Source organism: Bos mutus, chromosome 16, assembly GCF_027580195.1.
Source record: "Bos mutus isolate GX-2022 chromosome 16, NWIPB_WYAK_1.1, whole genome shotgun sequence".
Lineage (NCBI taxonomy): Eukaryota > Metazoa > Chordata > Mammalia > Artiodactyla > Bovidae > Bos > Bos mutus.
The window spans coordinates 33,536,211-33,549,702 of record NC_091632.1 but is presented as its reverse complement, the minus strand read 5'-3'; the positions used below and the strand labels follow the sequence as shown (position 1 = coordinate 33,549,702).

Sequence of the window (13,492 nt, the reverse complement as noted above, 5' to 3'; positions counted from 1 at the left end):
TCAACAGACATGAATTTGAGCAGACTCCGGGAGATAGTGAAGGACAAGGAAGTTGGGTATGCTGCAGCCCATGGGGCCGCAATGAGACACAACTTAGTGACCGAACGACAACAACAACAACGGGGAACTTAAGATCCTGCATGCTGCATGATGTGGCCAAAAGTGTTTTTTTAAGTTTCACACACACACATATTTAAGTTCTTTGTACTCTGGATAAATGGGAATCCCCCCATCTCTTATGGCATATGTAGCAGCAGGCCCCATGGGTATGAAGGATGGTAACCATACAGATTCCTGTCCAACAACTCTGAGGTGGGTAACAGGATCCCATTTTAGAGATGGGTAAACTGAGGCTCAGAGGAGCCTGGCGGGCTGCAGTCCATGGGGTCACGACCGAGTAACACACACACACAAACTGAGGCTCAGGATATTATCTAACTTGCTTGGAGACAAACAGCCAGAAAGCAGTAGAGCTGGTGGATTGAACTAGCAGGTCGCATTTGATTCCAAACCTGTGCCCTGTACCCACTGCCCTGGCAGAAGGATCTTTCGGTTCCTCTCCCTGAACAGTCACATAGGGTGGAGGGGGCTGGGCCACAGCAAACTGCCTGAGGAAAACCAATGGAAAAATACATTCAAAGAGCACTGACTTTCATTCCTGAGTGTCCAGAAAAGCCAAGCCCCAGTCGTCTCTCTCCCACCCCATTACAGAGGAAGCTCACTCTAAACTCTCTCGATCCTAGTGGCTGACTTTCAAAGACCATCCCCAATTCCAGTGTGGAGATTGAATCTCCCCCTCACCCAGCAGAAATTCTTTACAGAAGGGATCACGCAAAGCTGACCTAGTGAGGAAATTGCTAAAGGCACAAAGATAAGCAAATGCTTGAGTTGCTTGAACCGAGGAATGTCAAGGAGAGGACAAACTTTTTTTAGAGATAAAAATTTAAAGGAAAAATGGACCTGACACTTACCATGGGTCTACTTTCTTGAGAACACATGAGGTGCTCTGAGGTTCACAACCTGGAGCCAATCCTGGCTGTGACACCTACTAGCCATGAGATCTCAGCCGAATTTTCTGAGCACCAGTTTCCCCATCTGTGGACAGAATTAGCAACTGCACCTACCCCTGGGTTGCTGGAGGACTAACGAAGACAAAATCTGGCATTTGCTGAGCACCAAGCCTGGCCCCTGGACGTCCGAGGTGGTGCTAGTGGTAAAGGACCTGCCTGCCAATGCAGGAGACATAAGAAATGTGGGTTTGATCCCTGGGTTGGGAAGATCACCTGGAGCAAAAAATGGCACCCCATTCCAGTACTCTTGCCTGGAGAATCCCATGGACAGAGGAGGCTGGTGGGCTACAGTCCATAGGGTCGCAAAGAGTCAGACATGAATGAAGCGACTTAGCACGCAAGACTGTCCCCTGGGAGGGCAAGGGATGGGAGCCAGTATACAGGTACACAGGGCCTGGCCCCCTCCTCTGGGGGGCTTTATGTGAGGAGGAGGGGCAAGAGAAGATAAGAACTTAAATGACTAATAAAGGAGGAAGCCTGGGAGGCTTCAGATTTGGACAGATAAAGTGCCCAGTCTACAAAAATACTAATTTACCAACAACTTAAAAAAAAAAAAAATGACTTGGTTGGGAATTCCCTGACAGTCCAGTGGTTACGACTTGGTGCTCTCACTGCCAAAGGCTGGGTTTGATCTCTTATTGGGGGACTAAGATCCCATAAGCTGCGTGGCCAAAAAAATAAAAAAGACTTGATTTCCTTTGTCGACCAGCAACATCCTCTCGTCTTAGGAACTCAGCACCCATGTACCTGCCCTCATTCTTTTCTAACCACCTATACAAAAACCACCCACTCCCACTGCGCTAACCCCTCACCTGGTTTTTTCTCCTGCCTAGCCTTTCCCATCCCTTGACACATCCTGTGGGTCTTTGCCTACTGGAAATCTCCTCCCACAGAATACAAGCTCCATGGAAACAAGGGCCGCAGTCTTCTCGCTGCTACAGCCCTGGCAGCTACAACAGTGCCTGGAGGCAGGAGGTGCTCAAGAGATGTGACTGAATGGAGGGACAATCACAAGGGAATCATTCAAGTTCTCATCTCAGAAGGCTCTGGGACCACCTGAACACTCTGTGGGAACCCTGGAAGGAGCCTCCCTCTGGTGGAGTCACTACCCCCCCACACCAAAAGGGAAACTGAGTTACAGAGTATCTCAAGGTCAGACAGATCTGGGGCTGCATCAGGTGCAGACCAAGCACCGTGTCTCATTTCTGCATCACCTGCTCTTGTCCGAAGTATACACGCAAATGGTAACCTCTCCTGGAAGTGGCCCCACCCTGGAGGCCAGGGGTCAGCAGAAGTCACCAGCACAGGGTCTGTCACCCTGACAATCCCAGGATATCACCTATGAACAATGTCAAGGTGCCAGGCCTCCATCCCACCAAGCGAGCATCCCTTCTCCCTTTCCCCTTCCCCAAACCCCTAAAAGTGCCAATTTTCAGACACTGTCACCCAGAAGGGCACTCTTGCAGTTTCTTAAACTGAGCTTTGCATTGGGCTGGGGAGTAACGTTCTAAGATCCTGAAGTGAGTCACCTTACAGCCTGGCTAAAATGTCTATTTCAGTAGTAATTTTGACTTGCAGTTCTAAGCCTGAAGACTTTCCATTGGCCTCCCAGAGGAAAATCCCTCATGACAGCGAATGGTGTGAGCACCGGTGTCCATGATAGGCTGTTTGAGAACCCGTGTCCATGCCCAACTACCATGGACTTCCTTAGAAACTGCATTTGGTCTTTAAGATCCAGAGACCAGAAGAGGGTGAAGGGTGGTGGGGTACAGAGAATTCAGAACTTTCTGGTTTAGCTGCTGGCTTGATCCTGTTTCATACCAGTGATGCCATGTGTAGATTAGGAAAGGAGATGCCCACTGAGTTCTGCCCTAAAGTGACACCAAGAGGGCCACTGGAGTAACAGCCACCCCCAGACCTCAGAGACAGGCTTTTCTCAGCTACATCATGTCATTAGGATGTTGTTATCATGATACACAAGTGGAGTCTATATAGACAAAAAGTAAACAGATTTATCTCCAACCAGCCCTCTTCTACATGTGTACATAATAACAGCCTCCATTGGCCCAACAGTCAGCTTGGGATCACGGAAGTATTTTACAGACAAAACAGATGTCATTTCGACATAGTTCAGGAGCAGGGAGATGGGACAGATTAACAGTTCATCCTAAAGAAAAACTGAGTCAGTAGGGGCATCAAAAGGTGCCCCACAAGTAAAGCTGATGACTTATATTCACCAGCATCAAATATGAACTAGGCAAGGTGCTTTGCAGACATGAGCTTCTGAATGATCAAAATGTATCTGACATTATTAATATCTCCACTTTACAGATGTAAACTGAGTCTCAGAAAGATCAAACAACTTGCCCAAGCCCTCCCATTTGCTTATTCTCTGCGTCTATATTCTGTTTCACAGCAAGCTGTCTCGGGTTCTAACTGCTCTTTGCAACAGGGGAGGAGGTGGGATTGGGTCCAGCAAGCCTAGCTCCTAAACCAAAGGCCCAGGGACTCAAGCTCCTTCCAGGCCTCAGTGTCCCGCTTCCAGGCCTCAGTGTCCCGCTTCCAGACCCTTGGTGACCCAAGACACCAGCTGTTCCAGAACACCAGTGCAGCTCAGCTAATCAGAGTCAGTTGATTGGTGGTCCCAGCTCCTGTGACTAGAACTCTGACCTCTGGAATCTCATCTCTCCTGAGGAAACCAATATGGGCAGCCTGGAATTAGGAGGTCTTGCAGTTGGCTGTTTTTAGGAAAGAATTATTAGGTAAATAAGCCTGGTGTTTCTCAGTTGGTAAGCTTGCTGCCTGGGAGAGGCATTCTGGTGCCAAACCAGACAGAATTTGAAATTCCAGTACCAGGGCTTCAGGGCTTTGGGACTTGGGCAAGTCCCTTAAACTCCAGCCTTTTCTGATCTCATCTTCCTGGAGATAACAGCCTCACTGCCAAGGTCGTAATAAGATTTTAAGACACTGCAAGTAAATTACAGGAACACATGGGTGTTCAAGAAATAATGAATAATCATGTGGTCCACCTATTCCCCACCCCCCACCCCATTTTTCCTAGAAAAAGTATTCGAACTTCAAACTGATGATGACAGTCTTCTCGGAAGCCCTTCGTCTTCCAGCTTCCTACCCTAGAATCTGGAGAATCCAGGGGTTCCTGTGACCCACCTTCCATGACCTAACTTGAGCTGGGGAGGAACCAGCTGAGGCGGAACAGAATGGAACCGGAGCATCCACTCGGAACCTTTAACGCTCAAACGCTGTTCTCCGCTTGGGGCGGATTAGCCAACGATACATAATTAGACCATTGCATTTGTGTCTCCTCCGCGGCAATTTCTCTTTCTGCCTTAGTCGTTCAAGTGTAGGAGAAATCTCTTCGCTCCTAGCAAAGGCGAGTCATCACTTTCGTCTGCGAAGGGCGGCGGGAAGGCAGCGCTCCCCTCGGCACTTGATGGGCTTGCCAGGTGGGTTACAGGTGCGGTCACAGGGGGCCTCCCCAACTCACCGCGAGGTTGGCCCCATTCCCACGCTTCCCAGAACAGGCACGGGATCCGACCCAGACCCGGGTCTCCCGGCGCCGCGGGATCGCACAGCTCCCGTGGCCCTGACCTCCCTCGGCAGCTCCCTACGGGGCTCTGCCGGAAAGCCGCCGAGCCCCGAAAACCCCAGGCTGAGGACTAACTCCGCGTCCCGCGCGTCTCCTCCTGCACCCCGGCCGGCGCTCGGGGCTCCGGGTGCGGCGAGAACTTTGCCACCAGCGGCTGCCGGATCCCGGTCGGGAGCGCCCCCGCGCGCCCGGCCCGGCGCTCCCGGGCCTGCGGCCGCGGCGCCCTCCCCTCTCGGCGCGCACCTACCCGGCTGGCTGTAGTCGCCATCCGCTCGAGCTGAGGGTGCCCCGGCGCGGGGCCGATCGCTCGATCCCGCCGCGTCCGCACTCGGCTCGCAGACTGCGGGCCCCGGGGGGCGCGCCGGCCCGGCCCCTGCCCCGCAGGAAGGCGCCGGCTCGCCCTGCGCCGCGAGCTGGCGGACGCGCTCCCAGGTGCCAGAGTCGGCGGCCCGCATGCCGCGTGCCCGGGGGGCGCTGCCCGCGGCGGCGCGGGGGGCTCCGACAGCGGGCGCCGGGCTCACAGCCCGCGGGGTCGTCGCCGCATCGGGGCGCAGCCGAGCGCCGCCCCGGCCGCCCGCCCGGCGGCCCGCGCGAGCCGGACCAGGGCTCTCCGTCCGGCCGGACGCCCGGCTGTCCGCTGCCGCCGCACGCGAGGAATTCGGCCGCCGAGTCTCTCACGTGGGAACGACTCTCACTCCCGCGGCTCCTCCTCCCGCTCCTTCCGGGCTGGCGAGCACCGCCGCTCGCCCCGCCCCCGACCCCGCCCCCGGCCCCTCCGCGACGCCCAGACTCGCCCCAAGGCCGGGCAGAGCGCCGCGACGCCCCTTTGTGCGCCGGACCCTGGCCACTCAATACGTTCCCAGCATGGTCATTCCTAGAGAAACTCAGGGTTCGAAAGAAGGGCAGTGTCACAGCGCTTGGGAGTGACAGGCCTGAATCCAGGTAGCCCAGCCTGCATGTGTCTCTCTACTTTTCTGACACCCTTGGGACAGCCTTGCCGGAGAGCTGAAGTCCCAGCAAGTGGCCGGGAGAGGGCGGAAAAGCAGGCAGGAAAAGGGGTGGGCCCTCTGGGACACTTCCTTCACTCACCTGGACTGTGCGGCCCGTCCTGCTTTAAGTGCACGCAGTACTGAGCGCAAGGGCTTATGCCAATGGGGAGGAAAACTGATACGGCCCATAGCCGTGAGGAAGCACTGGCAGGGGACCCTATGTCTGCACCTCAATCCTCCGTCTCAGCTTCTCCATCTATAAAATGGGACATCAGGACTTCCCACCCATCATCAGTGCTAGGTATGAACTCCCCTCTGGTGGGTGGGGAGGGGGGCATGTGGCAAGTGAAGCGGTTCCAGGGAAGACCAGGGTCTGGGGCCCTGCCCTGTGGGTTATTAGGCCAGCCAAGCTCTGTAGGAGGTGACACACTGAAGGGGCTGCAAATCCGAGCCCACCCCCTCCAGTGGGTGCTCCCGTGGCTGGCGGAGTTCGCTGTAGAGTGAACCCAGCAGCTCTGAACCCCCTTTGATCTGGGGATTATGACACTCTTTAGAAGGACTAATTATCTCCTTACAGCCCCAGGAGGCAGGTCCCATAGACATGGGAAGGTGAGGCTACCTGGCTGGGTGAGGAGTCACACACTTTCTCTGGTGTCCTCAGCCTCCCGCTCCAGGCAGCATGCACCCCAGTTCCTCCAGACCTGGCTCAGTCACCTATGGATTCCACTGGCCCACACCTGAGCTCTGGGAACTTCTAGGTCCTGGCATATGGCTCTCTGACCAGTGATGGGAACCAAATTTCCGCCCCGCCCCTACCCGGTACAAGTCTGGCTGCCTCAGATCCTCTGGCCCTGTCTAATGGAACCCCCGGCTGTTCAGTGGAGAGCGGACAGGTACATAAAATCTTAGTGATGCTTCCAACTGGGGAAGAAAACCATCCATGGGGTTAAACGCCCATACCGCTCTGGGAGAGGGAAACTGACCCCATACCAAGTGACAAGAGATGCTGGGAATCCCCCATGTCCTCTGCCTTTGCTGGGAAAAATGGCAGAACAGAACAAAAGAAAGATCACTCTGAGCCCTCATGGGAGGAGAAGCTGGGAGGGTCTTTCATTCTGGAGACATCTGGTCCTGGAGACTCTGTTTTGGACTGAGGGAGAAGGGACAACAGGGACTGCTTTGGTGTGCTTTATAAGGCATTTAGGTTGTTCTTTTTACTTAGAAAGTCTTTGCATATTAAACTCATAGGGAGGTTCTTCTCTTCTACAAAGAAACATGCTCTTTCCCATATTTCTTGAAGTACATGGAACTCTTGGTCAGTCTCCTATTTTTCCCTTTTTTCACAGAAACATTCACTTCCCTCTTCACTTCGTAAGGAGGACACAGCAGTACAAGCACGGATATGAGCACTTGCCACTTGGATTCAATGTCAGGGAGACCTTAGGGAGTGGCAGGGACTGTGGCAAACAGGAGGGTTAGGGTTAGAGTTAGAGGAGGCAGTAGATGGTTGTCATACAGGAATTTGGCTCCAGCATTACCAGAGGTTCCATTTTTTGTTCGTTTTTTCTGGAGCTACTAGGAATGTGAATTTTGATGTGAAACCTAAGTTTGAAATATTGGCAACTTTTTAAAACCTAAGAAGAAAGAGGAGAAAGAACAACGAGGTCAATATGTCTAGAAGTTTCTGTTTGGCTCACTGGCCACAGGTGCTCACTGGTCTTCTAGAGTCTGCACATGTTTGCTACTGACATTTCAATGATCCAAGCTATTTCTCAAGCTCCCAACCCTGGGGAGTTTCTGCTGCTCTCCTTTCTCAGCAAAGTTTGGCCTGGCTCATGTGTGTGTGTGTGTGTGTGTGTGTCCCACACACTCAGGACTAGGACTTCATATGGCATTTGGGCCTACCTGCCCTCACTTTCTGGGATTTTCTGATGACCCAGGCCTCCCCTAGTCAACTTCAGCCTCTCTGTCTCCCTGTTCACAACTCTACTAGCAGGCAAATCTGTGACAGCAGCGGCAGCCTGCAGCCTTCCAGAAAACCATCCATCTGCCTTGAGTGGGAGGTCTTTCCTCTTCGAGGTATGTTTCTGATTATGAGGATGTCCTGGGCTCAGGAGACATTTCTGCTTAACTCTGCAACAGGAAATGCGGGAGCCAGGGAATGACAGCCCGTTTTCCAGGAATGGTACCTCCAGGGTGGTTTGCATTGAAGACTCCAAGACCTGGCTGGCTTCTGAATGTGCCGCCTTGCAGAAGGGCCCTGCACTGGGGTTTTGTCATCACTTTGACATTCTTAAATTAGTTTTGAACTAGGGGCCTCACACGTTCATTTTGCATTGGGACCCACAAATTATGTAGCGGGGCCTTCTCCTAGAAGACCTGCTGGCCTGCCTGGGGGATGCTGAGAATTGATGTTGGAGACAGCTGGGCCTGAGGTTTGGCTCTCTCTGTCCCTCTGGGTACACCGTGTCCAGCCTCTGTAAGGCAGTGGGAAAGGAGGATTTTGGGTGAGGAGAAAGGCTATAGGAATTGTCCCCTCCAGTCCTCCTGACTACTCATAAGGAGCAAAGGCATAGTGAGAATTCAAAGTGGGGGGGGTGGGGGTGGGGATTGGCAACCCAGCCCAAGGGTTGGGAGGCTGCTCTAGTTAAAAGCTTTGAGGCCAGACAGTGTCCCCATGACCCTGACCTCAGGCCAACAGGGCACCACCAAAGAAAACAGAGGCTGGGGATCAGGGACATCAGGGGTCAGTGCAATTCCCATTCACAGCGCCTCTTCATTCCCAAGGAAACTTCCTTTAGATCACAGGAGCAAGAGATGTGACAAGATATATTTGACTTAAGGAACAGAACCCAGAAATCTTATATTTAAAACCCCACTATATTCAATATCTGCTTGAAGTTGAATATTTGAATCCACTGGAATTTTTGAGGGTTTTTTTTTCTTGACTATGTCTTTAGTATTTGTAGAAGAGGTTTAACTGATATCTTCTAGCCAAAATTACTCTCTTCAAACACCTGGCACTAAGAGAAGGTAGCAACAGTGGATTCTCAAGACTGTACCGTTTTGTCTGTAACACCCTCGTGAATTCCTGGAGTCTGGAGACCTTGGTAGTAATCACCTAGCTTGTGTGTACCTGTGGAAAAGGGTCCTTCTGTCTCTGCATCTAAGCGCCCTCACCGGCAAAAGCAAAACGAAGGGCTGGATTAGCAGAGGAGGGTGTTCCCAGCTCTGCCCAATATGGGTGAGTGGGTCTGTTTTAATCCTTCTCATGGTGGCTGTGGGGGTATGTGTGTTTTGTGTGTGTTGCTAGTAGTGATAGCAAGTGTATTCGTTATCTATTGCTGCGTGACAAATCACCCCAAATTGCAGAGGCTTGAGACAACAAGCATTTATTATCTGTCAGTTTCTGTGGGTCAGGAGACCAGGGTGGCCTAGCTGGGTGCCTCAGGTTTAGGGCTTCTGGGTAGACTGCCGGCAAGGTGTCAGCCAGGGCTCCATTCAACTTAGGGCTCTCCTTGGGGAGCAACTACTCCCTAGCAAGACTCAGTTTCTTGTGTTGGACTGAGACCCTCCACACCTCCTTGGCTCTGGGCCCTGAAGCCACAACATGTCGCTCTGGCCTCCTCCAGCCATGTCTTCAAGCTCACTTTTTTGAAGGTTTACTTTGTATGAAGCACCGTTCAGGGCTTCCCTGGTGGCTCAGTGGTAAAGCCACCACTGAGCTCAGTGGAGCTCAGTGGAGCTCAGTGGCTCCATTCTTGGCCATAGAGCTGTAGATCTTCTCGAAAAATTGCAGCTTGCTTCCACCTTGGGCTCCAGGAAAGAGCAAGAGAGGGCATGCACAAGATGGAGACTGCTGTCTCTGTAACCTAATTTTTAAAACAATACTTTTTATTTTGTATTGGGGTCTAGCCAATTAACAATGTTGTGATAGTTTGAGATGGACAGCAAAGGGACTCAGCCATATATATCCACGTGTCCATCCTCACCCAAACTCCCCTCCCATCCAGCTGCCACTTGGCACTGAGCAGAGTTCTCCCTATGCGATACAGCAGGTCCTTGTTGGTTACCCATTTTAAATATAGCAGTGTGTACATGCTGATCACAAACTTCCTAATTGTCTCTTCCTCCATCCTTCCTCCCTGGCAACCATAAGTTCATTCTCTAAGCTTGTGAGTCGGTTTCTGTTTTGTAGATAAGTTCATTTGTCTCATGGTTTTAGATTCTGCATATAAGGGATGTCATAAGGTATTTCTCCTTTTTTGTCTGACACTGTAACTTAATCTTGAACATGGCATCCATCACCTTTCCCCTGTTCTGTTCATTAGAAGGGAATCACTAGGTGGATGGGAGGGGTGACAAGACAGTGTGACCACCAGGAGGCAAGGATTCGTGAAGGCCATCCGGGATGCTGCACACCCCCGGAGGCTGGGGACACATTCTCTGGAGGCAGAGAGACCAGGACTCAAATCCCAGCTCTGACACACACGAGTGTACAATCTAGAACACACGATTTTAGCCCAGAAGCCTTGGGCTCCTCTTCTGTCAGATGGAGGTGATTGTGGTCATTACTTTGCAGGGTTGTGGTAGGAGGTTTTTGGACATGCAGAGCTCTGAATGGTGCTTGTTGTTGTCATCGCTAAGTTGCATCCAACTCTTTTGTGACCCCATGAACTGTAGCCCGCCAGGCTTCTCTGTCCATGGGATTCTCCAGGCAAGAGTACTGGAGCAGGTTGTCATTTCCTTCTCCACGGGATCTTTCTGACTCGGGGATCGAACCCACATCTCCTGCATTGGCAGGTAGATTCTTTACCACTGAGCCACCGGGGAAGCCCTGAATGGTGCTTTGTACAAAATAAACCCTCAAAAAAGTGAGCTTGAAGACATGGCTGGAGGAGGCCAGAGCGACGTGTCTTTTGCTTTTGAGCCAGATAAGCACTCTGCTATCTCCATGGAGATCTGCAGCTTGTGATCTATTTCACAGAAGTCCTTCCAGCAGGCCCCAGGATGCCTCTGTGGCCAAGGCCACCGTGGGGATGGTACCAATATCTTCTTCACTCGGCCATCCCCGTAGGACCCTGGGGCACAGGTGCAGTGGGAAGGATTAGACTGGTATTTTCCCCTCAAACTTTCTTAGACCTCAGCCCTTGGAGGCTGGAGGATTTTACCCCCTGTCCATCCTGCCATCTGTCCTGGGGAGGCCTTCTTGGCTGGAGACTTTTGTGTGCCTGTCATGGGATCACCGATACCTTTGCTGATCTTTCCTGGGCCCCAAACGACCTGTCGAGGATCTTGATCCTCTCTGGAGGTTTCCAGAGGACCTGCCCTGGAGGCAGATGCTTATCCCAGATCCAGACATTGAAGTGTTTTCACCAAGTACAGCTGGCCTCCGTGCCCTGCCTGTCAGACCATCGTGTATCCCAAATTAGATTCTGAATTGCACCAAAAGGAAAAATTCCTTCCTCATCCAGAAGCCACATCTCTCCCATTTTCTCTAAGGCTCTTTTGAGCAAGTTCTTATCAAACAGAGAGGTTTCTACAGAAAGTTGAAATGTTGCAGCTTATTCAGGATCATTGGGCTTCCCGGGTGGCTCAAGTGGTAAAGAATCTGCCTGCCAATTCAGAAGACGCAAGAGACATGGGTTTGATCCCTGAGTCTGGAAGATTCCCTAGAGAAGGAAATGGCAACCCACTCCAGTATTCTTGCCTGGAAAATCCCACGGAGAGAGGAGCCTGGTGGGCTACAGTCTATGGGGTCCCAAAGAGTTGGACATGACTTAGCAACTGAACACACACAGCATTCAGAATAAATAACAATAACATCAAAATACTATGACTTCTAATAATAATATTGGCAAACATTTACATAGTGCTTACTATATAACCTTCCCAACAATTCTGAGAATTATATGTACTATTATTATCATCCTCATTTTACAAATTTTACGAACAGACACAGAAGTTGAGTCATTTACCCAAAGGCACACAGCCATTAAGTGATGTAGGCAGGACTCAAGCTTAATGTAGTCTGGCTGCAGGGTCTGGGCTAATAACCATCAAGCTACCTTGGTAACAATGTCATTGACTGAGCCCTTACTTCACCCCAGGGACTGTCCTTTCTAGCTCATTCAACCCTGCACCCTATCCCCATGTCCCAGATGAGAAAACTGAAGTTTAGGGAAGACAAAGGACTTATCCCAGGTGATGTGGCTGGTAAACGCGGGGTTGGGATTCTAACCCTCAGAAATGAGGGGTGTTCTCTGGTAGAATACCTTGCACCACAGGGTTATGGAGAATTGTGGGCATAGTGGAATGGTCAACCCTTCCATGATTAACTCCTGAAGTCAGGAAGACTTCAGGGAACCCTCAGCAGGCATCTGGGGATGGGGCCTCTGCTGCCCCCAGTGGCCACTGGCAGTACTTCCCCTTCCTCAACTGGGGTCCTCAACTGGGGCTGTTGGTTCCTGGGAACAGGACCACTAGGTTCACCACCACAATTTTCAGGCCCCATGTCTCCATGTCCTATGTGTGAGTCAAGAAACACAGAGGCTGTGGCCCAGTGAGTGCCCAAGATAAGAATAATGTTTATTGGGACTTCCCCGGTAGTCCAGTGGTTAAGAATCTGCCTTGCAACGCAGGGGGCTGCATGATTGATCCCTGGTCAAGGAACTAAGATCCCACATGCACCAGAGCAACGAGTCCACGTGCCACAATCAGGGAGTCCCTGTGCTGCAGCAAAAATCCCACAGGATGCAACCAAGATACCTCAAGTGCTGCCTCTAACACGTGATGCAACCAAATTAATTAATTAATTAATTTTAAAATAAAGAATAATGTTTACTGAGCCCTTCCACCTCTGTACCAGGCACTCTGTTATGTACTCATTATTGTTCAGTTGCTAAGTCATGTCTGACTCTGTGACCCCATGGACTGCAGCATACCAGGCTTCCCTGTCCTTTACTATCTCCCTGAGTTTGTTCAAACTCATGTCCAGTGAGTCATTCTCATTACTTCAATGTTACAATTTAATTTATTGGCGCACAGATAGAATCATCATTGTTAAGGGTTATTTATAGTATTTGGTTGGGCTTCTCAGGTGGCTCAGTGGGTAAAGTATCCATCTGCAATGCAGGAGAAGTGTTCAATCCCTGGGTTGGGAAGATCCTCTGAAGAAGGAAACAGCAACCCATTTCAATATGGAGAATTCCATGGACAGAGGAGCCTGGTGGGCTACAGTTCACAGGGTTGCAAAGAGTTGGACATGACTGAAGTGACTGAGCACCCAGGCACACATAATATTAGATGGAGCACTTTATACATATTAGTTTATTTTAATTCTCACAACACTGTGTAAGTACTCTCACAATCCTCATTTTATCAGTGAGGAAGCCAAGGAACAGAGAGTTTCTGTAGCTTGCCTGAAGTCACACAGTACAATAGGATGAAGCCAGGAGTTACAAGCAGGCAATTCTGCCTCCAGAGCCAGTTTTCTTAATTATTATGCCACTATTTTGTATTATTATAAAAATTATCATTTTTCTGATCTTACGGTTGAAGAAACCGAGGCTTAGATAGGTGGAAGGCTTTGTCTAAGATCACACAGCTGGTAAGTTTAGACTCAGTATTTCAACCATGTCTGTCTTCGTTTATTCAATCATTGACTCAACAAACACTGACTGTGTACCAACCATGTGCTAGGCACCATCCTGAGCTCCGGCTGTAAAGCACCATGCAGGTTAGCGTGCCACGGGCACCCGGGGTCTACCAGCATGTGACACCACGTGGTGGGCGGCCATTTCCTTCTCCAGCGGATCTTCCTGACC

The 13,492-nt window shown here is 51.0% G+C and overlaps 1 protein-coding gene across 3 annotated transcripts in view; it reads right to left on the bottom strand.

Moving 5' to 3' along the window:
- The window catches only part of KAZN (kazrin, periplakin interacting protein), a 1,347,864-nt gene that overhangs the window by 167,750 nt on the left and 1,166,622 nt on the right, over window positions 1-13,492 (bottom strand). The window contains exon 1 of one of the 3 annotated variants that reach the window (XM_070384946.1): window positions 4,925-5,376. The exons of 1 other annotated variant lie outside the window; for it this stretch is intronic. In XM_070384946.1, coding sequence (XP_070241047.1) covers window positions 4,925-5,132 — 208 coding nt within the window. In that variant the 5' untranslated portion in view covers window positions 5,133-5,376. Of the gene's footprint in view, window positions 1-4,924; window positions 5,377-13,492 lie in introns of those variants that run through there. One more of the 3 variants, XM_070384947.1, reaches the window with a different exon arrangement.